The sequence below is a fragment of the Somniosus microcephalus genome, chromosome 13 (genome assembly GCF_052327205.1).
Source record: "Somniosus microcephalus isolate GS21.2 chromosome 13, FLI_Smic_1.0, whole genome shotgun sequence".
Lineage (NCBI taxonomy): Eukaryota > Metazoa > Chordata > Chondrichthyes > Squaliformes > Somniosidae > Somniosus > Somniosus microcephalus.
Window position 1 is genome coordinate 183,381,301 of NC_140999.1, and position 27,628 is coordinate 183,408,928.

At 44.9% G+C, this 27,628-nt stretch overlaps 1 protein-coding gene across 1 annotated transcript in view; it reads right to left on the reverse strand.

Moving 5' to 3' along the window:
• The window catches only part of arhgap46b (Rho GTPase activating protein 46b), a 173,274-nt gene that overhangs the window by 90,914 nt on the left and 54,732 nt on the right, over positions 1-27,628 (reverse strand). The window contains exon 2 of the mRNA XM_086005772.1: positions 4,313-4,750. Coding sequence (XP_085861898.1) covers positions 4,313-4,750 — 438 coding nt within the window. The remainder of the gene's footprint in view (positions 1-4,312; positions 4,751-27,628) is intronic.

A 27,628-nucleotide genomic window follows, 5' to 3' on the forward strand; every position in this document is an offset into this window, starting at 1 on the left:
AATGCATGGGATTAGTTGGTGAATGGACGCATCTCTGAAACTGCAGGAAGGAGGATGTCGCAGCTCCCTGTGAAGCAAACTGCAGTTACAAGTTGAATTTCTCCGACCACAAGAATAGTGCGACTGTACTTAGAACGGAAGAACTAGGAGCAGGAGTCGGCCATTCAGCCCTTCGAGCCTGCTCCGCCGTTCAGTAAGATCATGGCTGATCTTCTACCTCATCTCCACTTTCCTGCACTATCCCCATATCCCTTGATTCCCTTAATATTCAAAAATCTATCGATCTCTGTCTTGAATATACTCAACGACTGAGCCTCCACAGCCCTCTGGGGTAGAGAATTCCAAAGATTCACCACCCTCTGAGTGAAGAAATTTCTCCTTATCTCAGTCCTAAATGGCCGACCCCGTATTCTGAGACTGTGACCCCTGGTTCTAGACTCCCCAGCCAGGGGAAACATCGTCCCTGCATCTATCCTGTCAAGCCCTGTAAGAATTTTGTATGTTTCAATGAGATCACCTCTCATTCTTCTAAACTCCAGAGAATATAGGCCTAGTCTACTCAATCTCTCCTCATAGGACAATCCCCCCATCCCAGGAACCAGTCTGGTGAACCTTCGTTGCACTCCCTCTATGGCAAGTATATCCTTCTTTAAGTAAGGAGACCAAAACTTTACACAATATTCCAGATATGGGATCACCAGGGCCCTATATACTTGGAGAAGCAGGGTGCACTAAATGTCAGTGGATTTTTTAAATTAAAACCAAGACATTTCCCTTTTTTAAAATAAGGGAACATCAAATTCCACCTGGTCCTTTATCCCCATTTTCAAAATTTGCTTCCAGCCACATCTGAAACATAAGATACCTACTATATCTATGGCCTCTATGCAACATGGTTAAACTTCACTATTTAAACTTCATCATTAACAACAACTTGCATTTATACTGCACCATGTACGCAGTAAAACGTCCCAAGGTGCTTCACAGGAGCGCTAGCAAATAAAAGTTGACACCGAGCCACAAAAGGACAACCTTCTCAAAGTTTCAAACCTATCTTTGTTAAGCTTCAATATTTAAACAGCCTTCACAAAATTGTATTTTTTCTTGTTTTCCAATGTTTCATTCTTTTCTCTGTTACTTGTTCCAGAGATGCTGCTGCTCCTCTCAGTAACCTCATCCCAATGGCTCTAGTACCTCACTCCAATGGCCCTTCGGTGATCTAAGCAGAAAGTGGGCATAAGCAGGTTATTCAACCGTAAGAGGCATTGCAAGTGACGGCAATCTTCTCCGCATCTAATGTCCAGACATACACACTTTCAGCAGGAATGGATTCACACAGGGATCGGCTAGAAATCAGAAATGGGAACCAGGGCTGATGTTTCCCATCCCTATCCCAGGGATTTTGAGGCAAGTTGTTATGTTCCAACTGCTACTTCAGTTAAGATTAACTAACAGCACAGACAAGTGTTCAAACATGTGGCCTTGCTAAGTTCGTATAGCTCCGTACCGAGCCACATGGTAAATTTATCCAACGATCCATCAGCACAGCTGTCAGTTTTCACTTTTTCAATTAGCCCAATCACATCACCAAGTTCCCCCACTCCATCCTATCCCAAGCTTCTAACCAGGCGGAGGAGGATAATGTTCCCCACGTGTAGTCCTTATTTTTTTTATTCAGTTATGGGATGTGGGCGTCGCTGGCGAGGCCAGCATTTATTGCCCATCCCTAATTGCCCTTGAGAAGCTGGTGGTGAGTCTCCTTCTTGAACCACTGCAGTCCGTGTGGTGAAGGTGCTCCCACAGTGCTGTTAGGGAGGGAGTTCCAGGATTTTGACCCAGCGACGATGAAGGATCGGCAATATAATTCTAAGTCAGGATGATGTGTGACTTGGAGGGGAACTTGGAGGTGGTGGTGTTCACATGCACCTGCAGCCTTTTGTCCTTCTAGGTGGAAGAGGTCGTGGGTTTGGGAGGTGCTGTCGAAGAAGCCTTGGCGAGTTGCTGCAGTGCATCTTGTAGATGGTACACACTGCAGCCACGGTACGCCGGTGGTGGAGGGAGTGAATGTTTAAGGTGGTGGATGGGGTGCCAATCAAGCGGGCTGCTTTGTCCTGGATGATGTCGAGCTTCTTGAGTGTTGTTGAAGTTGCACTCATCCAGGCAAGTGGAGAGTATTCCATCACACTCCTTACTTGTGCCTTATAACTCCAGCCATACCATGAACACACAATACAACGGTGTAACTCACTCAGTTTCTATTTGTAATCATGAGGATGTCTCGTATTACATTCGTTGATGCACTGTAGTACAACAGCAGGGTACAGGTCGGAATACAATTCTCCACTTATAGGGAGATACTGCAGCTAGAGGAAGGGTGGGGGGTGAAAGAAAGGATCAGAAAAATAAAGGAGGGAGAAAAAACGAACAGACAACGCAACCAATGTTCCCTTTAAGCTGCGCGGCCGTGCAGCGCTCTGGATCTCCTGTGTAGCCGGCTTTTAAAGGGAAAAACTTTGAACAGGATGCACGGCACCAAAAAAATGACAGGGAACATTGAACACAACCCCAGTGTAGAAGCAGCATCACCACACAGAGTGGTTCAAGAGGAAGGCCCAACCACACCTACTCAGGGGTGGACAATAAATGCGATCGCGCCAGTGTCATCCCCTTGAGAAATCATTTTAAAAATGAGAACGAAAAGACAATGAACAAGAGAGAGATCGACACAAAGTTGTCCAGAGAGGAAGAGAAGAAAAGTTACTGCACTGCTTTCATGCATTTTCCAGTGACAAATACAAGCACAATATTCGCAGAGGTCTGGGCGAGAGTGGGTTGCCCTGCTCACTGACTTGATACGGGCCAATGTCCAGGAAAGTGAAGCAGAGACAAGAAAATTTAAAAGAAGAGAGCAGGGGGGAAAAAAATAAAGCAAGACTTGGACAACTCTGCTGCTTCACATATAGCTAGATGGCATAAGTAGTGTTAATACCCAAAGCATTCCTCCTAAACACAAATGAAATGTTATTGTGAAGCCCTTGAAGATGCAATTTGTGAGAATGTGATTTTGTTACTGGGCCATTAACTACAGAAGAAAAACAGAGTGGAATTTCACCCGCATATAAATGGTAAGACTGGAATATATGACTAAATGGGAAGCATACCATTAAGAGAACCTCAAATTTCAATTCAGTTTTGAGATAAATTTACTAAAAGTAATATGATGCGTCTGTTGACGCGGGCTGTTCATGATGTTTATCTTCTTGACAAGATTAATGTACTATTTTGCCTTACCATCCCCTGTTCAAAAATGTTAATGTACATTTAAGTGTAACTGGACAATTGAACGGCCTGCAGTGTTTCAGAAAATGCTCAAAACCGGCACTTAATATTTCACAAGACGAGGAAGGCCATTCTTAGCTCAGAAATACCCCACAGGCTTCCCATCGCAGCGTCCAAATGTTTATTAAACGGTTCCAGGGTTTTTGTCTCCATGACCTGACCCAGAGGTCCAACCCAAGTGGTCATCACTTGTTTGCTGAATAACTTTCCAAATTTGCCTTCCATTAGTTTGAATCTTTTCATTCTTCTGGCACAGTTTAGCTGAAGTAGTGTTCTGAATTTAATTTTAGTACGTGGTTTACTATCTTCTGCCCCGCTATAATGTCAACTCTCAGACGGCTTCATCAGAGGCTGAAAAGGACACGTTTCTCCAACTGATTCCACGCATCTTTAGCAATCTTGGCAGTATCATTTTTACTAAGAGAAAGGAGCACGGTCTCTTTAAAACTGATCGTCCACCCTACACAAACTTGAGCTCATCCAAAACTCGGCTGCCCATATCCTAACTCGCACCAAGTCCCCTTCACCCATCACCCCTGTGTCCGCTGACATACACTGGCTCCCAGTCCGGCAACATATCACTTAAAGTTCTCACCCTTGTTTTCAAATCCCTCCATGGCCTCGCCCCTCTGTAACTATCTCTGTAACCTCCGCCAGCCCCACAACCCTCCGAGGTATCTGCGCTCCTCTAATTCTGGCCTCCTGCGCATCCCTAGCGGCCGTGCCTTCAGCTGCCTAGCCCCCAAGCTCTGGAATTCCCTCCCTAAACCTCTCTACCTCTCGCTCCTTTAAGACGCACCTTGAAACCTACCTCTTTCCTGTCCTAATACATCCTTATGAGGCTCGGTGTCAAATTTTGTTTTATAAAACTCCTGTGAAGCGCCTTGGGACGTTTGACTACGTTAAAGGCGCTATGTAAATGCAAGTTGTTGTTGAGTTGTTAATCAATAAGTGAGGAAAAGTCAGGACCAACCTTCCATATTCCTTCCTACTCATTGAATCCTGCAGATCTTGGGCGACCCCGACAGCCTCGGTGCCTTTCTCCGTACCCTGGATACCCGGCAGCTGGGCTGAAAAAGCACGGCCCTCGCCGCTGTAATTATTTCGGATCTGAGCGCCGTCCCCAGTCTGCTGCCCCCGGCTTTCGGACTGAGAATTCCTTTTCATCGCCTGAAGTCGTGCCAAAGGGACAACATCACAGTTCTGCGGCCGGTGCCAGACGGTCTGTTTGGTGAGAGCATTGTAGTAATAGAACCGGTTGTTGTTCTGGTCAAACAGCTCCCACCACTGGTTCTCGCTCGACTGCCTGACTCGTACACGCTGCGGTGGATCCCAGCCGCACTCGCCCGTCACCAGGTTAACGTACATGCGTTCTCGTGTCCGAGGCTCGATAATTTCCACCCAATCCGCACTGAAAAGGAAAAAAAATGGTGTAATGATAAACACATTAACTTTAAATAACTTATAGAATTTACAGCATAGAAAGCGGCCATTCGGCCCAACTGGTCTATGCTACACACAAGCCTCCTCCCACCCTACTTCATCTAAACCCATCAGAATAATCTTATAATCTTCCATTCCTTTCTCCCTCATGTACTAATCGAGCTTCCCCTTAATCCAGTTGGAATGCGGTCTAGCCTTAACTCAAGTGTGTAAAATGAAACTAAAACTCTATCTACAGTGCAGTGCAGATTGCACCCTGAGGCATCGCAATTGTTTATCTTCCGCCTCCCAATTTCTTCCTGGTGTTTTCTCCCTTTACCCCTCTTTCTAGAAAATGATCACAGAGCCCTTCTGTACTTCACCCTTTTACCAGGTTTCAGTCTCAACAGTAGGTATTTACGGGTCATTCGACTTTTGGGCCCATCACATGCGCATCTGACCCCGTCCTCTCGCAATTTCCGCACGCTTGGAGCTTCATCAGGGATCAATGTGTGGCGATCAAGGCCAGTTGTAGCTTGCCCCTCTTCACTTTAGTTGATTCAGAGCAGACCCATGATCTAATCTATAAACCTTTCCATTTGTATGCGCTTAATTACCACACCAGGCAGTACATTTTCCCCAAATGAGCCAACTGGATGTCAAGGGGGCAGTTTATTTATAGTCTCCAGTTGGTACCTTCTGGTAAATAAGTTGGGAGTGGAAATTACAGGAAAGGGCATCAACACCACCCATCGAGTCCTCTATAACCGCACAGCACAAAAATACCAGCTATTAGGGGTCTTTGCTGTCTGCCGCAGAAAGAAACAGTACAGAGAAAGATGAACAACCACAACAACTGAGCTTTTCAAAATAACATATGATGATGCAGCGGTAGATATTTGCGCAGCTTCTTTAGAGAGATATAGGCACTAATCACAATGTGCGCCTCAGACACCCTTCCCAGTAAGTAGTGCTTCAGTTGCAACAGGCGGTGTAGGTGTTTCTAATAGCCCTGGATGGACCCCGGAGTACACCTGAGGCGACCTTAAGGGTAGAGGAAGAGAAGCCATTCGGGGCAAAGCCATTCGTGCCCATGGTGAGAGGTATAAGGTGTGCCATGGAGGTGGACTGTAGACATGGGATTTGAAGAACGATGGAGTGATCAATGGGGCTGAGGTTACCTAAGAACTAGGAGCAGGAATAGGCCACTTGGCCCCTCGAGCCTGCTCCGCCATTCAATAAGATCATGGTTGACCTTGGGCTCAAAGCCACTTCCCCGCCCGCTCCCCATAACCCTTCACTCCCTTATCTTGCAAAAATTTGTCTATCTCCACCTTAAATGTATTTAATGACCCATTATCCTTCCTTAAATAAGGAAACCAAAACTGTACACAGTACTCAAGGTGTGGTCTCACCAATACCCTGTGCAATTGTAGCAGGACTTCCCTGCTTTTATACTCCAACCCCCTTGCAATAAAGGCCAACATTCCATTTGCCTTTTTGATTACTCGCTGTACCTGCGTGCTAACTTTTTGTGTTTCATGCACAAAGACCCCCAGGTCCCTCTGAACTGTAGCATTTTGTAATCTCTCTCCATTTAAATAATAACTTGCTTTTTTATTTTTCCTGCCAAAGTAGATAACCTCGCACTTTCCCACATTATACTCCATCTGCCAAATGTTTGCCCACTCACTTAGCCTGTCTATATCCCTTTGCAGATTCTTTGAGTCCTCTGCACAACTTGCTTTCCCACCCATCTTTGTATCATCCGCAAACTTGGCTACGTTACACTCGGTCCCTTCATCCAAGTCATTAATGTAGATTGTAAATAGTTGAGGCCCCAGCACCGATCCCTGTGGCGCCCCACTAGTTACCGTTTGCCAAGCGGAAACTGACCCATTTTTCCCGGCTCTCTGCTTTCAATCGAGAAGAACACGGAGCAGAAGCAGATGGTCATGGTCAGATATCATGTTCTTTCTGACTGATAAAATGTTGTGGGCATGGCAGAAATCAGAACAATCTGAAATATGAACTGATGGGGGTGGTGTGAACGAAGAAAAGGAAGACTGAGGATAAGACAATAATCAAAAACACTGAAGAAATTACACTGAGGGGGTGTGATAAAGTCAGTCTTGAATGGAGTTCAGGAATGCACCTGGGAAAAGGACAAATTGATAATGTGAGCAACCATGAGGCCAAGGAAGTGAGGTTCGACGGTTAGGAGAGGATCAAGGGAGCAGGTGATTGGTTTCACAGCCATGGCGAGGTGGAAACAGGGGAGAAAAAGCAGAGAATGGTATGAATGGGGCTCAGTTGACAGAAGGGAAAGCTGGATATTGGAAGACTGTTAAAGCAGGTGGCAGCAGTGGCTAAGATATGGGCTTGATTTTGGACACAAAGAAATTCCTGAGTTCCTCATATTTTGAGTCAATGTGAGGATGGGAGATGTGGAGAAAGGAGGACTGAGGAGACAGTTTGTAAAGAGTTGAGTCATTTTTGCTCTCTAAATACCAACAAAAGAGTGGGAAAAGACCAGCAAGCTCATAGTGTAGCCATGCAGACCACTGACTCACTCGCTAACCATGCAATCACCCGTGAAAGGGAAGAAAAAGAGATACTGGATGTAGTACTCCAAGTGCAATACCAAAGCCTTATATTGTCTCAGTATATCAGCATGTTCCTTTCTTGATCGGTTACCCTTACTGGGTAGCCCTGCATGGTATAAATGTGCCTAGCTTCCCAACCCCAAATGCACAACACTACGTCTGTCCACATTAAAGGGACATCTGCCAGAAGTGGGTTCGTTCCCCTAACTTGTCCAGATCACCTGCAACTTACTGATTTGGTCTAAATCTGGTCAACCTGTGAATATTCTCATGTCATCTCAGAATTTAAAACTATACCATTTATGTCGCATCCAGGTCATGAAAATGATGAATAGCCACATTACTCCACTTGATCGGCACCCTATCCACCACCTTAAACATTCACTCCCTCCACCACCAGCGCACCATGGCTGCAGTGTGTACCATCTACAAGATGCATTGCAGCAACTCACCAAGGCTTCTTCGACAGCACCTCCCAAACACACCGAGAAGGACAAGGGCAGCAGGCGCATGGGAACACCACCACCTGCAAGCTCCCCTCCAAGTCACACACCATCCGGACTTGGAAATATATCGCTGTTCCTTCATAGTCGCTGGGTCAAAATCCTGGAACTCCCTACCTAACAGCACTGTGGGAGCACCTTCACCACACGGACTGCAGCGGTTTAAAGCGGCGGCTCACCACCACCTTCTCAAGGGCAACAAGGGATGGGCAATAAATACTGGCCACATGAATGAATTTTTTTTAAAGTTCCAACTCCACTCGTGGCGAGGCTTCATTCACATCCATTCCCAGTAATGACAATCCTCTGCCTGCGAGATCTCAACCAATTGCCTAGCCAACATGATACATGTCCAATCATCACATATGAGCTCATTTTATCCAATAATCTCCTGTGTGGTACTTCTATCAAATCCTTTCTGGAAACCCACTTATATAACATCCACCATACTGGTCACTTCTTCAATTAGGGCCGACATTTCCTAAACGATGTTGAGAATCCCCAGTAACTGCCAAACTTTCCAAGTACTCATAAATCATATCTAGTATAAAGCTTTCCAACAGCTTGCTTACAATCGACGTCAAGCTCACAGACCTGTAATTCCTGGAGTCTGATTTCTTCCCTCTTCAAATAATAGGACCACGCGAGCCTCCCTCCAATCCATGGGGACCCATCCAGATCTCAAACTATGGTGATTGTGAGCCAGTGGCTCACGTACAAGATACTTCATTTGCTGAAGCACGGTAGCGTAAATAGAACCCTCTAGCCCATCAGCTTTGAGCATCTTAATCATAGCCAAGACTCCGTAATAATTGCATATTAAAACAATTTTCGCTGCACACCTATTCTGAACTACAGGTACCAAGATCGTAGCATCGCCTTCAGCCATTAAAAACAATGTAAATGATCGATTTAGCTCATCAGGATTGGATTTATCTTCATACCCACCCTGCCCCAATTAATCTCTTAGAAAACCAATAGTCTTTTAATTGTTTTCTGACTTCATAACCAAAAAATCTCTCTCCATCACTAGTTTTCCACTATGTTCTTTTCTAAACATTTCTTTTAGCAGACCTATCACTGTTCTTCATTATTTTCAGCATTTAATGTATATTTCCACGCTCTTGACAACTGTACCTTTTATACATAATAAAATACTTTTATGATTAATTTCCCTACCAATCTTCCTAATTTCCCTACAAACCTTCCTAATTAGCCATTCAGGCTTCACTTCCCCATGAACCTTTCTTTTCATGTTGGGAGATATACAAGGCCCCATTGTTCATCAGCACGGATTTGTTATTCTTGCCTAACAACTTTTCTCAAATTGTGCCGCATACATGCATTACTAACATTAAATTATCAGAAGCATGAATTTGTCACAAACTCTAATCTAACTATTACAATGATCACTGTTGTCCAAATGTTCCCCCACAAGGAAACTGGATATTGTTGCAGGATTACTGGTGAGTTCTAAAACTAATACAATATTCTCTCCAGTATATTCACTAACATGCTGAATAAGGAAGCAATGATTAGCAGCATCAACAAATAGTTCATTCCTGCCTTCCTCTGACCTTGTCTACCCACTATCAAACCACTATCGCCCATGACAGCAACAAAATGTTATTCCTACGTTCTTCCGATTTAATCAAGAATTCCCTCTAGAATGATCTTCGAGTCAGCAGTTTTGGCAAAGAGAGGGAGCGATGGAAGAGCTTAAGGTGGGCAGTAAGGTGGCAGATGGAGTATAACGTAGGGAAATGTGAGATTATTCACTTTAAAATGGTGAGAAACTTTCAGATGTTGGTGTTCTGAGAGATTTGGGGGTCCTCGTGCAAGAAACACTTAAGCTAGCATGCAGGTACAGCAAGCAATAAGGAAGGCAAATGGGATGTTGGCCTTTATTGCAAGGGGGTTGGAGTATATAAGAGTAAAGAAGTCTTGCTACAATTGTACAGGGCCTTGGTGAGACCACACCTGGAGTACTGTGCACAGTTCGGTTCTCCTTATCTAAGGAAGGATATACTTGCCTTGGAGGCAGTGCAACGAAGGTTCACTAGATTGATTCCAGGGATGAGAGGGATGTCCTATGATGAAAGATTGTGTAGAATGGGCCTATACTCTCTGGAGTTCAGAAGAATGAGAGGTGATCTCATTGAAACACAAGATTTGTGAGTGACTTGACAGGGTAGATGCTGGGAGGTTGTTTCCCCTGGCTGGAGTGTCTAGAACTAGGGGGCACAGTCTCAGGATAAGGGGCTGGCCATTTAAGACCAAGATGAAGAGGAATTTCTTCACTCAGAGGGTTGTGAATCTTTGGAATCCTCTACCCCAGAGGGCTGTGGATGCTAAGTCTTTGAGTATATTCAAGGCTGAGGTGGACAGATTTTTGGAATCAAGGGATATGGAGATCGGGCAGGAAAGTGGAGTTGAGGGCGATGATCAGTCATGATCTTATTTAATGGCGGAGCCGCCTCGAGGGGCCGTATGGCCTATTCCTGCTCTCATTTCTTATGTTCTTATGTAAGGTGCAGCAGTCAGATCTGGTGGTGGACAGCCCAGTTGGTCGATCACTCAGCGGTTCAACCTTATAACCTATGGATTTGAAGGCTCGGGAGTGCTTGTTTTACAGGAGAACAGCGGGAGGGAGAGACCATCTGGGATTGGAGAGGGTCAAAAGTGTGGGCAAGAGGGTATGATGATCAACCGAGACACTGATGTCATCAGTGGTGGCAGGCCAGAGGAAGTCAGAGAATTGTAGAGGACTTGGAGAATGTTGATAAATTACTTCAGCTTTGTAACTGCAGTGCTTAATGAACCATGCGACAACTATGCAAATCAACTGGGATTCGCAGGAGATGGGATCGGTTTAGCATTTTCTTAGACAGTTAAAACAGCTTATTCAGGTACTTCCTGGAGAGACACAGCATCAGTATTATTAAAATGTACTTTAATAATAAACTCTACTGTGATTATATAAAATCATACATGCAGAAAATTACAGCTTTTGTTTAATTAGCTCAAACATTATACTTTTAGTAAATGCGGTGTGTGATGCCAGAACGGAGATGCTAAGACATGTTAATGCTGGTACTTAGGTTTTCCTAATCCCTTAAACTCGACTTCGTGAAGACATAATTTATTTTTCCACCAAGAATGTTGCACTATCTTCAGCCTGTTGAAACTGGAGTTATCGAGGTATTCTCCTTCACATCCTGTGCCCAGAGGCCAATTAAAAACACCTCAGATCTGACTTGGTATTTGTCAAACATCACTGTTCTGTTGAGACCGGCAAGTGTGAGGACAAATACAAACTGGTTCCAAAGAAGTGAAGGTTCATCCGAAAACTAGAAATTAAAAAAATCCTCCAAACCATTTTCCATCTACGGTATATCCCATATTCACATACGTTTATTATTAATATAAATTATGTCTCGGGAGATAACTGATAGAGGTGAATAATACAATTTTGATGTTTTTAAAAAAAAATTCAACAGCTAGTTCTGCTTCCATCATTGGGAAGGTTTTTAAAAAAAAAACTAAACCCCAGTGACGAGCACTTTTATCGAAATCACTTGACATTTAATTACACACACACACTCTCTCTCGTGTTATTTTGATAATGTGCCTGATGGGGCAAAGTAAAAATGTATCTCCATTACATTGTTCGCTAAAAACCACACAACAGCAAACTACCACGGTGAAAGGAATACTCCCAAGTGAGGGAACAGCATTCATGAAGACACAAACCAAAGAAAATGATCAATTCAGACATTAGCTCATGCTTCTACACCCCACATTCAAACTGATTTCCAAGAAATTACAACACTCACGTCACCCATTTTTAAAAATTGCTAAATTATATCGGTGTCTGGAATAGCTTGGTGAATTGTAGCAGCTGTCATTATTACATGGCCATATCTCACTCTGGGTACCTGGGCTCCAGGCAGACGGTTGCAAAAGGTATGCCCTTTACACGGGATGAATAAAAACATTGAATAGAAACAAGTCTGGGCACGTCTCAAACCAGAGCTTCAGTCACAAAAGCAACCTCGATGCAATCCTCCTCAGCATTCCTCAAACACGGGCAGACATCAACACTACACTGTAATGTTGGCCCCTTAAAAAGTTAGGCAATGACACCATTTTGGTCTGCATTTTATTTCAGGACCTTTCACTGTATTCTGTTCTTTGGGAAAAGAAAAGCAAAGACAGAAAAAAAAACCCACACATTTAGAAATTTAAAAAACTAGAGCCGGCACGGACTCGATGGGCCGAATGGCCTCCTTCTGTGCCATTATGACGCTATGACTCTCTGACATTTTATTGGCCAATCAATTACTTCCATCCTGTATTGGCCAATCAATGACTTCCATCCTGCCTGAATTCAATATTCCTTCCAAGCTCCAGTCTTCTATTGGTCCATTTCTCCCTCAACCCCATGCTTGGCTCCCTCTACTGTGCCACACTATGTTCCATTACACAATACAGTACATCCCCACAGGATCACAGGATCACAGAAAAGCCCAAATTTAAAATCAGGGCTCGTGCAGGAAAAGACAGTATGAGCACTTCAGAATTTTCTAAATATTCTTTTATTGGCATCAAAATAATGTGCCAAATCTTCCTTGAAAAATAACGGCGTGTTAACAACGCACAAAGTTATTACAGTAATGTGCAAATCGGCCAGCAAGTTCAAGGGATTACGATATATGCCGTGAGTTGCGAATCTCCAGAACTTGCGGGTCGATTTACGCCACTCCGCTGTTTGCCTCGTACATACAAATCGCATCGCGCCCTTAACCTTCCCATTATTAAGAACATTAGTTGCCCATTAAACGCACCGCAGAAAGTTAGGACTTGTAGTTAATAGCGCAAGTACCCTTTCAACAACGTGATAGTTAATGCAATGTCAAATCAATATCGCAGGCCCAGAAAGGGAACAATTTAGACCGTCGAGTCCCATTTCTAAATTTAGATTTTTTTTTAAATTTCAAATTGAAATATTTATTTTTTCTTACTTTTCCTTTGTCTTTTTTCTCTCTCTCTTAATCCAATCTTTCTTTCCCTGTCTTTATTTTCTCTTTCCGTACCTGATTTGACTCTAATTCACCCTATTTCCTTCGCCGCCGTTCCACTGTTTCTTTCTCAATCCTTAAATCTCATGGGCTAAGGAGATACACTGCTGGTCCCGTTGTTCACCAAGGTCCCTGATGCCCCGTTGCCCTCGCCGCACCCATTATCAGCTTGAACTTCCAGCAAGTTACGGCCCAAAAATACATTCGAGCTGAAGGGTGCAGGAAAAAGTCCAACGGCGCACGCCACAAGATGCCGGGCCCGCTCCAGCAAGATTTGGCCCATCATCTCAAATTAAATTGAGCGAGTTGGACAAGGGGGCATGGCGTCAATCAAATAAAAGGTAAATATAAAACTGATAGTGAAGTTTTCTTATACCCAGAGTAATCAACACATGGAATAGATTTCCAGACAGTAGTGGAGGCGAACGCCATGGAATCATTTAAGAAGCAAGTAGATGCTGTGGCTGGGGGAAAGTGTATGGTCTTTCTAGATGGATGAGCTGACATGGGCTCAATGGCTTTTCTCGTCCGTAACTATCTTGTGATCATAGAAACATAGAAGATAGGAGCAGGAGTAGGCCATTCGGCCCCTCGAGCCTGCTCCGCCATTTAATGCGACCATGGCTGATCATCCAAATTCAGTACCCGGTCCCTGCCTTCTCCCCATATCCCTTGATCCCTTTAGCCTTAAGAAATATATCTAACTCCTTCTTGAATATATTTAATGAATTGGCCTCAACTGCCTTCTGTGGTAAAGAATTCCACAGGTTCACCACTCTCTGGGTGAAGAAATTCCTCCTAATTTCTGTCCTAAATGGCTTACCCCTTATCCTTAGACTGTGACCCCTGGTTCTGGACTCCCCGACCATCAGGAACATCCTTCCTGCATCTAGTCTGTCTAGTCCTGTTAGAATTTTATAAGTTTCAATGAGATCCCCTCTCATTCTTCTAAACTCCAGCGAGTACAAGCCCAATCGACCCAATCTCTCCTCATACGTCATTCCTGCCATCCCAGGTATCAGCCTGGTGAATCTTCGCTGCACTCCCTCCATGGCAAGAACATCCTTCTTCAGATAAGGCAACCAAAACTGCACACAATACCCAGATGTGAATTTAGTCTGGAGGGGGGTTGGGGGGGGGGGGGGGGCGGCGGGGGTGGAGAGGGGGGCATGACTGCTACAGTTTGTCACCAGAACACCTTCAATTGCTAATAGTCATAAATACCCAGAATTCAGATTGCGGTCTGTAACAACTTCTTGGACCCCTTTAAAGTGAGATTTGTGTACAATATAAACTTAAAATATTTAGTCTTCCTCGCACCCCCCTTCCACCGCCACCTGCCCTGCACAAGCAGCCTTGCACTGTGATTTCAAATGGAATAGACTTGCTACAAAATCTGATCTATAAGCTGCACCATCATGCCAGTCTGTGCCTTCAAAGTGCAATCTGGACTTTGTGATCTGGTCCTCTTTTGTACAGCGAGCTTCAGACAACAGGAGGAGAGAATTAATAACAGACCTGCAGACCAAAATGACAAGACAGCCAAGCCTACTTTACTTAACGTATTTTCATGCTGCTGTTTTTTTTGTGTGTGTGTGTGGGTCCCTCTACTTCATCACCCCTCAAAAAAGAAAAACTGGGTCAGGGAACTGCCTGCAACTGGAATCATCCTGTTCAGGTTACTAACGATGTGTGCTCTATCTAAGGAATGAGACCAGACAGTCTGTGCTGCTCGGAGAGAATCTTGTCGGTTTTTGAGGTTTGGCTCAACGAATAAACTTCTTGCCAATTTGAAATTGGTACTGCAGAAGATTGAATATATTGGAGACAGAGACGAGGTGAGTGAGCGTTTATTAAAGGGGCACTGCTGCTTGGATTGTGTGTCCTCCGAGAAACTCGAAATGCGAGGGGGGGTACGCGTGATTGGGATAGCGGAGTTTGAGCCAACTGCTACCTTTTAGAATATTGCTGTTAAAACATTTTAAACTTACTTACCGTCACAGGTAACGGATGAGGTACCAGGGGGCTACTGGCATCTACATCTTGTTCGTTTATGGGATGTGGGCGTCGCTGGCAAGGCCAGCATTTATTGCCCATCCCTAATTGCCCTCGAGAAGGTGGCGGTGAGCCACCTTCTTGAACCGCTGCAGTCCATGATAGTTCTTTGTAGCGGTTTGTTACAACTAGGCCAGAGGGCAGTTAAGAGTCAACCACATTGCTGTGCGTCTGGAGTCACATCTCGGCCAGACCGGGTAAGGGCGGCAGATTTCCTTCCTTAAAAGGACATTAGTGAACCAGATGGGTTTTTGCGACAATCTGGTAGTTTGATGGTTCATGCCAGCTTTTTATTCCAGGTTAATTTAATGAACTGAATTTAAATTCCCCAGCTGCCGTGGTGGGGTTTGAACTCCCGTCTCCAGATCATTAGTCCAGGCCTCTGGATTAGGGTTGCAAAGGGGTGGAAAGTTTCCGGTAGATTTCCGGAAATTTTCCACGGGAAGTTTAGCTTGGGAATTTTGCCCAAAAAAGCACATGCTAGCATAATATTGTTTTTTTTGTATTTCTTTCTTGTTTTTCCCCCACGGGTCCTCTCTTAAAATTACTAACAGAGATGGAATCTTAATTATTAAGGAATTTCTTAATCAATATATGTTTATCTTCTTACTTGGCTTGTTTTAATAATTACAAGTTTTGTGTGTGACTGTGAACAAATGTGTCCTGATTGGTTGGATGAGTGGATGAGCGATTAGCTCCCTCTATTTGTAATATTTGCATATCGAATTGTGATTGGCCTGCAGGCATCTGTAAGACTGCTATAGTTTTTTTTAAGATCCAGGTTAGGGGTCCTGAGGGAAGTCATTTTGTTTTCTGCTGATGTTGTGATGATGCAGTAAGTAAATCAGACTTTATACCAAATAAACCAGTTACTTGTTGAACTCTGTTGTCCTTCAATTTAAAATATACAAAATAATACACTACTGGTGATGTAGCGTCGTGTGTGTACAGGTCATGCTTCCATCACATGGAGCATCAGCAAAAATGTACTCAACCTGTTGCAATCGTGCTGATCGACCGCAGTTCGACAGAGATGAATGCCCTTTATTTCTCTGCATAGAACAATGCCACGTTTACCGTCGGATGTGTGGAAGCATTTTACCCCAGGCATTAAAGATGGAAAGACTGTGTACATGTGCAAACACTGTAGAAAGCCATATGTAAAGAATGCCACAAAGATGCAGCAGCATTTATCCAACGATCTTGGATCACAAAAGGTCTTTGCAGTAGTTACTGACAATGCTGCGAATATGAAGGCTGCTTGGGCTCAAGTGGAGGAGGCCTACCGTCATGTTATGTCTATTGGGTGCGCAGCTCATGGGCTTAACCTGCTCCTCAAGGACATCATGGGTTTGAGAACCATGGAAGCACTGTACAAGAGAGCCAAGCAAGTTGTTAAGTATGTCAGGGGAAAACAGGTAGTTGCAGCGACCTACAACTCCAAGCAAATGACAAAGAACAAGAACACCACACTGAAGCTGCCCAACAACACTAGATGGGGTGGTGTTGTCATAATGGAGGGTAAGGAGTCGCTGCAAGAAATGGCAATATCCCAGTCTGGGGATATGGAAACCACCATCAAGAAAATACTGCTGGATGATGTGTTTTGGGAGAGAGTGGTTCGCAGCCTTAAACTACTCTCACCAGTAGCATCTGCAATTGCTCAGATTGAAGGAGATGACGCTGTCTTGTCAGATGTTCTCAGGCTTTTTACTGATTTAAAAGAACAAATCAGCATGGCCCTACCCACATCCCTGCTGCTCAAAGCAGAGGAGAAGGCAATTGTTCAATTCATACAGACGCGTCAAGAATTTTGTGTCAAGCCGATTCATGCTGCAGCATACATGCTGGACCCAAAGCATGTTGGGAGACCCAATACTTTCTGGAGAACAGATCAACAGCGCTTACAGTGTGATTTCTACCCTCTCACACCATCTCAATCTGGATGTGGGCAAAGTTCTGGGAAGTCTGGCAAAGTTCTCTACCAAGCAAGGTCTTTGGAATGGGGATGGGATATGGGAATCATGCAAGCATATCAGTGCACATACCTGGTGGAAGGGACTTTGTGCATCTGAGGCCCTGTCACCTATTGCATCGGTGATACTCCAAATCCCACCTTCATCAGCGGCCTCTGAACGAAACTGGTCACTTTTTGGGAATACGCATACAAAGGTGCGCAACAGGCTGACTAACAAGAGAGTGGAGAAACTGGTGGCTATCTGGGCGAACCTACAACTTATTGAGCCAGATACAGAAGTGTCCACCACACAGCTAGATACTGACACAGAGGAGGAAATGGACACGTCAGAGCCAGAGTCAGAGAATCAGGAGGAGCAATGAGGAGTAGAAGACTCAAAGGGACAAAATAAGGACAAATTACAGACTAAATAAGCTGACGCTCTTTTTATTTTATTTTAGATGGGTCTTTTTTGTGGGGGTTCAATAAAGTTCAAAATTATAACCTAAATAAAGTTTTGAAAGCCTGTTTTTATTTGTATGGAACAGTATGTATATTTTGACGACAAAGATAATATAAGGGTCAGAGACAAAAACCATCAGTGTGCAAAAAAACTCAAAATTCCCATAAATTCCCGAAAATTCCCAGGGAAAGTTTCCTCTTTTAAAAATTCCCAGAATTTTGCAACCCTACTCTGGATTACTAGTCCAGTAACATAACCACTATGCTACCAAAACCCTGTACTAGTGTCGCGCTACGGCAGGGTGTGGATTTTTTGTATAATGTACTGTCGCACTGTGTCTGGGTAGGCAGCCTGTATGTGCGCCTGATATAGCTAATTTGCAGAACAGGTAATTACCTTAAGATTTAGGTTACATTCATCCATCATGAAAGAAATAACTTGCATTTATATAGTGCCTTTCAGGACGTTCAAAAGCGCTTTACAGCCAATGAAGTACTTTTGAAGTGTAGTCACTGTTGTAATGTAAGAAATGCAGCAGACAATCTGCGCACAGCAAGCTCCCACAAACAGCAATGTGACCGGGCTGTTTTCGTGATGTTGGTTAAGGGATAAATGTTGGCCAGGACACCGGGGAGAACCTACTGCTCTTCTCTGAAATAGTACCATAGGATCTTTTACGTCCACCCAAGAGGGCAGATGGGCCCTCGGTGGAACGTCTCACCCTCAGTACTGCACTGAAGTGTTATTCTAGATTCTGTGCTCAAGTCTTTGGAATGGGTCTTGAACCCACAGCCTTATGACTCAGAGGCGAGAGTGCTACCACCGAGCCACAGCTAGCACCCAGAGATACTGGGAGGAATGAACAAAAGCTTGATTGGAGAGAAGGGATGGGGGCAGGAGACCAGAGTCAAGGAACAGAGATTGAGTGGGGAGGGTACAAGGCTGAGGCAGTTACAGAGATGGGAAGGGACGAGACCTTGAATGGATTGAAAGACGAAGGTAGGAATTTTAAATTGGAGCTCTTGTGGGACCGGAAGCCAATTTAAGTCAGCAAGGACAAGGTGAGCGGGACTTGGTGCGTGACAAGATATGGGCAGCAGAGTTTTGAACGAAGTGAAGTCTATGGAGGGTGGAGGAAGGGAGGCCACCCAGGAGTGCACTGGAGTACAATAGCAAAATACTGCAGATGCTGGAAATCCAAAATAACAACAGAAAATGCTGGAATAACTCAGCAGGTCAGGCAACATCCGTGGAGAGAAATTTGAGTTGACGTTTCGGGTCGAAACCCTTCTTCAAAACGGGAAAGAAAAGAAAATAGATCGAAGGCAAGACTGTGATCGAACAAAAGAAGAAAAAGAGACAATAAAAGGTATTCGAAGTCAGACGAGATGGTAATAGGCCCGTGGAGACAAAAGGCAGCTGAGATTAGGTGTGAAGTGTACTGGTAGGTAAGAGACAGCTGCCAGGTGAGAGAGAGAAACAAAAGGAAAAGGAAAGGGAGGGGGGGGGGGGGGGGGAAAGGAGGACCCAAAACAAAGGGGTGGAAAAAATTATAAGTAAAAAAGTAATGGGGGCCGAGGTTATGATCTGAAATTGTTGAACTCGATGTTGAGTCCGGAAGGCTGCAAAGTGCCTAATCAGAAGATGAGGTGCTGTTCCTCGAGTTTACGTTGAGATTCCGTGGAACAAAGTGTGGATGAGGATTTCAGCAACAGACGGATCAAGGTAGAGGGTGATGTTATGGAGGTGGAAATAGGCCTTCTTTGTGATTTTTAAATGTTACTTGAGGGCCATATTGTCCATCAGCGGCAAGCCACCACGAACACCAACACTGGAGGATGAGCAACTGCGACAAGGGAAAACCTACACTTGATTACTGGACAATTCTCTGTTCAATATATATTATACACAGGGCCGCTGTTTACAGTGACTGCCAGAAGCAGCAGAAACCAGTAGCTGCACCGTGGGGACGGTGACACTGCATACAGATTTTACAGTGGCTGTTTCAGTTAATGTAGCAGTTTAGTTGTTACGGTGCTGGACTAGCAACCGTTCAAATCCCGCTAGGTCAAGTTGTGAAATTGAATGCAATAAATCTGGTCATTTGTAAGCTCGAACCAGGTGAAAGACTGACCAAGAAAACAGCGGAACAGTCTTAATAACGCCGCTGGATCAGTAATGTCCTTCAGGGAAGCCCGCCCCACCCAACAACCGCTCTGACCCATGTGTGACTCCAGCCACACACTGCACGGTCAACTCTTGCAACTCTCTAAAGTGGCCTTAGCAAGTCACTCAGTGCACCACCTTCTTAGAGCAACGAGGGATGGGCAACAAATGCAGCTTAAGAACGTAAGAAATAGGAGCAGCAGTAGGCCATTCGGCCGCTCGAGCCTGCTCCGCCATTCACAGAAACATAGAAGATAGGAGCAGGAGTAGGCCATACGGCCGCTCGAGCCTGCTCCACCATTCAATGAGATCATGGCTGATCATCCAAATTCAGTACCCTGTCCCTGCCTTCTCTCCATATCCCTTGATCCCTTTAGCCTTAAGAAATATATTCAACTCCTTCTTGAATATATTTAATGAATTGGCCTCTACTGCCTTCTTTGGTAAAGAATTCCACAGGTTCACTACTCTCTGGGTGAAGAAATTCCTCCTCATCTCTGTCCTAAATGGCTTACCCCTTATCTTTAGACTGTGACCCCTGGTTCTGGACTCCCCGACCATCGGGAACATGCTTCCAGCATCTAGTCTGTCTAGTCCGGTTAGAATTTTATAAGTTTCGATGAGATCCCCTCTCATTCTTCTAAACTCCAGCGAGTACAAGCCCAATCGACCCAATCTCTCCTCATACATCATTCCTGCCATCCCAGGTATCAGTCTGGTGAATCTTCGCTGCACTCACTCCATGGCAAGAACATCCTTCCTCAGATAAGGCGACCAAAACTGCACACAATACTCCAGATGTGTTCTCACCAAGGCCCTGTACAACTGCAGCAAGACATCCTTGTTCCTGTACTCAAACCCTCTCGCTACGAAGGCCAACATACCATTTGCCTTCTTAACCGCCTGCTGCACCTGCATGCTTACTTTCAGCGACTGGTGCACAAGGACGCCCAGGTCTCGTTGCACTTCCCCTTCTCCCAATCTATTGCCATTCAGATAATAATCTGCCTTCCTGTTTTTGACACCAAAGTGGATAACTTCGCATTTATCCACATTATATTGCATCTGCCATGCTTCTGCCCAATCACCCAACCTGTCCAAATCATACTGGAGTTTCTCGGCATCCTCCTCACAGCACACACGCCCACCCAGCTTTGTGTCGTCTGCAAACTTGGAGATATTACATCTAGTTCCCTTGTCTAGATCAATATATATTGTGAATAGCTGGGGTCCAAGGACCGATCCCTGCGGTACCCCACTAGTCACTGCCTGCCACTCGGAAAAAGAGCCGTTTATTCCAACTCTTTGCTTTCTGTCTGCCAACCAGTTCTCTATCCAAGTCAATACCTTGCCCCCAATCCCATGTGCCTTAATTTTACACGCTAATCTCTTATGCGGGACCTTATCGAACGCCTTTTGAAAATCCAAATACACCACATCCACTGGTTCCCCCTTATCTATTTTACCAGTTACATCCTCAAAAAATTTCAGTAGTCAAGCACGATTTACCTTTTGTAAATCCATGTTGACTTTGTCCGATCCGGTCACTTTTTTCCAAGTGCTCTGCTATTACATCCTTTATAATGGACTCTAGCATTTTCCCCACTACCGATGTCAGGCTTACCGGTCTGAAATTCCCCGTTTTCTCTCTACCACCCTTTTTGAACAGTGGGGTAACATTAGCTACCCGCCAATCCATGGGAACTGTTCCAGAGTCTATTGAATTTTGGAAGATGACCAGCAATGCATCTACTATTTCTAGGGCCACTTCCTTAAGTAACCTAGGATGTAGATTATCAGGCCCTGGGGATTTATCAGCCCTCAATCCCATCAATTTCCCTTACACCATTTCCCGACAAATACTGATTTCTATCAGTTCCTCCCTTTCATTAGACCCTATGTTCCCCGACATCTTTGGGAGGTTATTTGTGCCCTCCTTTGTGAAGACAGAACCAAAGTATGTATTTAATTGGTTTGCCATTTCTTTGTTCCCCATTATAAATCCCCCTGATTCTGACTGCAAGGGACCTACGCTTGACTTCACCAATCTTTTTCTCTTCACATATCTATAAAAGCTTTGAGTCAGTTTTTATGTTCCCTGCAAGCTTACTCTCATACTCTATTTTCCCCCTCTTAACTAATCCCTTTGTCCTCCTTTGTTGAATCCTAAACTGCTCCCAATTCTCAGGTTTACTGCTTTTTCTGGCCAATTTATATGTCCTTTTTTGGATCTTATGCTATCCCTAACTTCCCTTGTTAGCCACGGTTGAGTCATGATCAATAAGATCATGGCTGATCTTCTACCTCAACTCCACTGTCCCGCCCGATCCCCATATCCCTCGATTCCCTTTGGCAGCACTGCCCACATCCCACAAACAAATAATAAAATATCGCTGTCTCCTTTTATTCCTGCTTTCAGGAGAATGCCACGATTTTGGTGTCAAATTCAAACTTCCAGATGGCTAATGAAATTCTGAGTTCCATCTGTTTTTACTGTTGAAACGTGCAACTAGTGGCCTTGATTTTACACCGTAAAAATGCACTGTGCAAGTTGTACTTGCCATGTGTGAATCCCCTTTATTTTATGGCTGCTGTCATCTTGGTAAGACTATAAAGTCACTCCTCTCCATTCAAGAGGTAATTAAAACCTGTGGAAAGGTGTGCCTTATACAGTGAGTTTTAGGGTAGTTTGTTTTTATTGGCCAATTATAAAATCCTGTCTCTAAGAGCTGTGCTCCAAGGATTGCTCCTTGCAATATAAAGCCTCTTTGTACAAAAGGGGGAAGGGGCTGACACTGACAATTCCTTCCAGACCAAAAGGTTTTTCTTCAACCAAATGGTATTCACATATTGTAGTTTATTTGCTTAACAGACAGACATGCACAATGTAACGCACTCCACCCTCACTGGGAGACTCCCATTCACTAGTCCACCCAGTCAAAAGGAGGCAGCTGGTACGTGGCTCTCCCAACTCTGTGCGAGTTTAAAGGTCAGACTCCGTTAATTGTTTCCCCCTCCGCCCCCTATTACTTTCTTCGAGACTGGAGCACAAAAATTTAGACTGACACTCCAGTACAGTACTGAGGGCGTGCTGCACTGTTGGAGGTGCTGTCTTACGGTTGAGACATTAAACGGAGGCCCCGTCTGCCCCTCTCAGGTGGACGTAAAAGATCCCGTGGCACTATTTCGAAGAAGAGCGGGGGAGTTAGCCCTTGTGTCCTGGCCAATATTTATCCCTCAATCAACATCACTAAAAAAGAGTCTGGTCATGATCACATTGCTGTTTGTGGGAGCTTGCGGTGCGCAAATTGGCTGCCTCGTTTCCTACATTACAACAGAGACCATACTTCAAAACGTACTTCATTGGCTGTAAAGCGCTTTGGGACGTCCGGTGGTCATGAAAGATGCTACAGAAATGCAAGTCTTTCTTTTCTTTTCCTCCCTTTCTCCCATCCCCTGAAGGCTGGGGTAGAGTTCCTCAGGTGCCAATTACCCAAGTGACCGTTCTTAACGTGTAAACCTTGACACAGAGTGTCAGCAGGCTCTTCAAACATGAAGGGTACGACAGCCGAGCCCCATCCTATCCTTACCCAACAACATCCACATGCACAGGCTTATCCACCACAAGTCATTGGACAATGGTTGGGAACAGAAACCATAGCTGAATCTCCCTACCCCCAGCCCCACTGACTCGGGAGCACAGGCTCACTTTAGTGTCCCGATGACTGCTTAGGCTGAATTCGGCACAGGCTGGGAACTGAAACGTTCCAGCCTCTATATTAGCCTTAGTACCATGTTAGGCAGTGCATTCACCTATCGGGTTATCAGGGAGCTGCAAGCTATGTTTGAAGTTCTCAGACCTTTGCTGTCACATGCATCTGTTGTAAACAGGAAAACGAGGTTACAAGGCAGATCATCGAGAGGTCGAAGGCCTTGGGTTGAGAAGCCCAGTAAATTCCAAAGCGCTGTTTACACAAACAAGCACCTTCCACCTTCCGGCCAGTTCGTTGCTCTGTGCCTGCAAACAACTGTTGACACCATCTTTTCCCCTCTCCTCGTCCCTTCGCACCCTGACTTGGAAATATATTGCCGTTCCTTTATCATCGCTGGGTCAAAATCCTGGCACTCCCTCCCTAACAGCACTGTGGGAGTACCTTCACCACACGGACTGCAGCAGTTCAAGAAGGCGGCTCACCACCTTCTCAAGGGCAATTAGGGATGGGCAATAAATGCGGGCCTTACTAGCGATGCCCGGATCCCATAAACGAATAATTGAGAGAAAAAATCCCCAATGTTCTAGAATTCATGTTCACAAAAGCACGGAACAGGGACAGTATTCTGTGGACGAGCCTTGCACACCACTTACAGTGTCCTGAAATAACTGTGGACATTTGTACATTTTCACTCACTGTTTGCCCACATTTTAAAATCCGCCTCTCCTGTGCCCACCACATTTCCAGCGAAGCAGATGCGCCAGGTAATTGAACCTAAAAGCGGCTGCCACCACTGCTTCTCAGCTGGCCACGAGTTACTGCTTGGGAAAGGGCCTGGTGTGACTCATCCTCCCGCGATTCCCTCTCCCCGTAAGGTACGACATGAGCCATGGGTAGCTGTTTAAGGAGCACCCATTCTACCAGTCATTACTGCACCCAACATTTTGCCTTGTAGGAAACGGTCCTCAACATCCCACTCCAACGTGCCACGTAGGGTAACAACAACATTTCAGTTAAAGAAAAACACTTGCAGGCTCGAGTCATCCTGCACTGGAAGCCTTGAAGCCTTATTGAGTCATCGCTAAAGAATCTTCTGTGAGTACCTGCAGTTACCAAGTAAGTGATCCACCATTTGAGCTCATTTCAGCTGAGAAAACACTTTTAGCAAATTTAACAAGCATGTGTGATTTTGTTTTGGCGGCTCCGGGGGGGGGGGGCGAGGCGGCAGGGTTTGATGGTTGACATGTTCCACAGATGGGAGTGCTACCATTTTGATGGGCCGTGTTGCCAGTGGTCATTTATCAAATTTACAGGCAGCAGGAACTCTTCCCCATCGTGTAATTAAATCAGGTTTTAGTGTCAAACTCCAAACCAGTAGAGAAAGGGTTTTCTCAGCTTTAACAAAACAGCGAGACCACCCTCTTCCCTCCTGACAGAGAGTCTTGCCGCAGACTCAAACCCCATGACCCCACAATGCACCCTCTGACCTCACATTAACCTCACTGACATTGGTGGTGGATGGTGTGGTGTGGGGGGCGCGGCGGTGCGGTCAGAAAGCTGAGCTCTGCTATGTAAAAACACTTGTATCATCATTTGGCAAAACACCAACAGCATTTTCATCTTTCATTCTATAAGCAGTGGTCACAAAATACAATCACTTGACGGAAGAACGCTTTGTAAATGCAGTGAAGAGCATTTCTAAAAAAGGCATCAAATATTCCTTTTACAAGTTTTCATTAACCTCAGTCACAATTTACGCAGTTATAAAATCACATTTAGAAAGAGACTTGTAGAAGGTCAGCCATGATCTTATTGAATGGTGGAGCTGGCTCGAGGGGCCGTATGGCCTACTCCTGCTCCTAACTCTTATGTTAATAATAGTGTAGAATTGATATTGGTATTACCATATACACACATCCAGACACTGACACTTTACAAATACACCAAAATATTTTTATGTGTTTACTAAACACTTGGAGAATCATAAGGTAACCAGGGCCAGTTGGAGTGGATTTCTAATGGGCAGGTTGTGCTTGAGCCATCTTATAGAAAGTACACCTTTTAAATAGAATCATAGAATGGTTACAGCACGGAAGGCGGCCATTTGGCCCATCAAGCCCTTGCTGACTCAGCTAGTCCCACTCCCCCGCCCTTTCCCCGTAGCCCTGAAATTTTTTTCCCCTGTTTACTTATCCAATTCCCTTTTGAAAGCCACGATTGAATCTGCCTCCACCACCCTTTTAGGCAGTGCATTCCAGATCTTAACCACTCGTTGTGTAAAAAAGTTTTTTCTTGCGTCGCCTTTGGTTCTTCTGCCAATCACCATAAATCTGTGTCCTCTGGTTCTCGACCTTTCTGCCAATGGGAACAGTTTCTCTCTATCTACTCTGTCCAGACCCCTTATGATTTTGAACACCTCTATCAAATCTCCTCTCAATCTTCTCTGCTCCAAGGAGAACAACCCCAGCTTCTCTAGTCTATCCACGTAACTGAAGTCCCCCATTCCTGGAAATGGAGGAGAGAAGCAGAGGAACTTTGGTGTGCAGATACACAGGTCACTGAAGGTGGCAACGCGCGAGATAAGATTGTAAAATGGCAAACGGAATCTTCGGTTTTGTACCTAGAGGCATAGGATACCTGGTGTGGAGCAACACTGACGCATTGCGAGCACCCTATCTACTTAGGAGTCACCCTTTACCGATGCCTCACCTTCAAGAACCACATCGAGAAGACAAAGGCAAAAGTGAGCGCACGAAACAACATCCTGAATAAGCTCACTAACACAAGATGGGGAGCAAGCCCGAAAATATTGCGAACCAGTGCACTTGCTCTTTGCTATTCCACTGCCGAATACACCTGCCCTGCATGGGAAAGGTCTACTCATGCCAAGAAGATGGATGCCATTCTGAATGCAAGCTGCCGATTTATCACAGGTTGCTTGAAACCAACAACCAACATATCCTGGCAGGTATCGCTCCCCCTGATATAAGAACGGTAGCCAGCAAGAAAAAGCGACTCAGTCAAACATCAGATGAGAGGCACCCTCTGCATTGTCACACACCTACACCCAGCCGCCTAAAGTCAAGGAAGAGCTTCATGAACAGTGTTGTTCCATTGCAATCAACCTCATCTGAAGCCCGCATCGCCTTGTGGAAAGACCGGCTCGCCAGTCTTGAACAACCCCCAGCGATGGAAATTTTACCTGATGAAAGCCTTCCCCCAGGAGCTAATTGCAACTGGGCAACCTGGAAGTGCCTTAACAGACTTAGGACCGGTGTAGGTTGCTCAAAGGTGTCACTAAGCAAATGGGGATATTCAACCAGCCCGACAACTTGTGAATGTGGAACTGAGGCACAGACTATGCAACATCTCCTGCAATGCCCATCGTTAGAGGAACCCTGCACTGTTGCAGATCTTGCCGAATCCAACAACAAGGCGCAAAAATGTGTCCAGTTCTGGCTGGGCTATGTATAGACTGTCCGTGGACACGATAAGAAGAAGAAGTTAGGTTATAAACAGACACTTCAGAAGTTCAAAATAACAACAGAAAATGCTGGAAATACTCAGCAGGCCAGGCAGCATCCGTGGAGAGAGAAACAGAGTTAACGTTTCAGGTCTGGGACCCTTCATCAGAACTGGAAAAAGCTGGAGATGTAACAGATATTAAGCAGGTGCAGAGACAGAGGGGGGGGGGGGGGGGAGGGTTAGGAGGGGAGGAAGAAATTGAAAGAACATCCTGTACTTTTGTAAGAGGCAGGAAAGATAAAATGTTGCAAATGGAAGTGGCAAAAATCATACTGCATGAAAAATGGGGGCAGGGATAATTATCTGAAATTGTTTCCGGCAGGCTGTAAAGTGCCTAATCGAAAGATGAGGTGCTGTTCCTCGAGCTTACGTTGAGCTTCATTGGAACAGTGTAATAGGTCGAGGGCAGAGAGATCAGAGCGGGAGTGAAGCGGTGAATTAAAGTGACAGGCGACCGGAAGCTCAGGGTCACCCTTACGGACTTCAGAAGTTCAGCCTTTTTTCGCCCACCAGAGTTGAGCGGTAACCTAATTGAGGTCTTCAAGTTGGCGAAAGGATTATCATAAGGTAAACAGTGACGGATTGTTTCCATGGTTGGCGAGACAGCGATGAGAGGCATGAATTTAAAGATAAAGATAATTACAAAAAGCATGAAAAAGAGGTGGTTAGGGGGGAAAAAATCTCGACATATGTAGTTAGAATGTAGAACTCTCTGCCTCAAACTGTTGTTGACGAGTCCATAAGTCCTTTTAAAAGGGAATTAGATAGTTGCCTGAAACAGGGTGGCAAAAGGAAGTG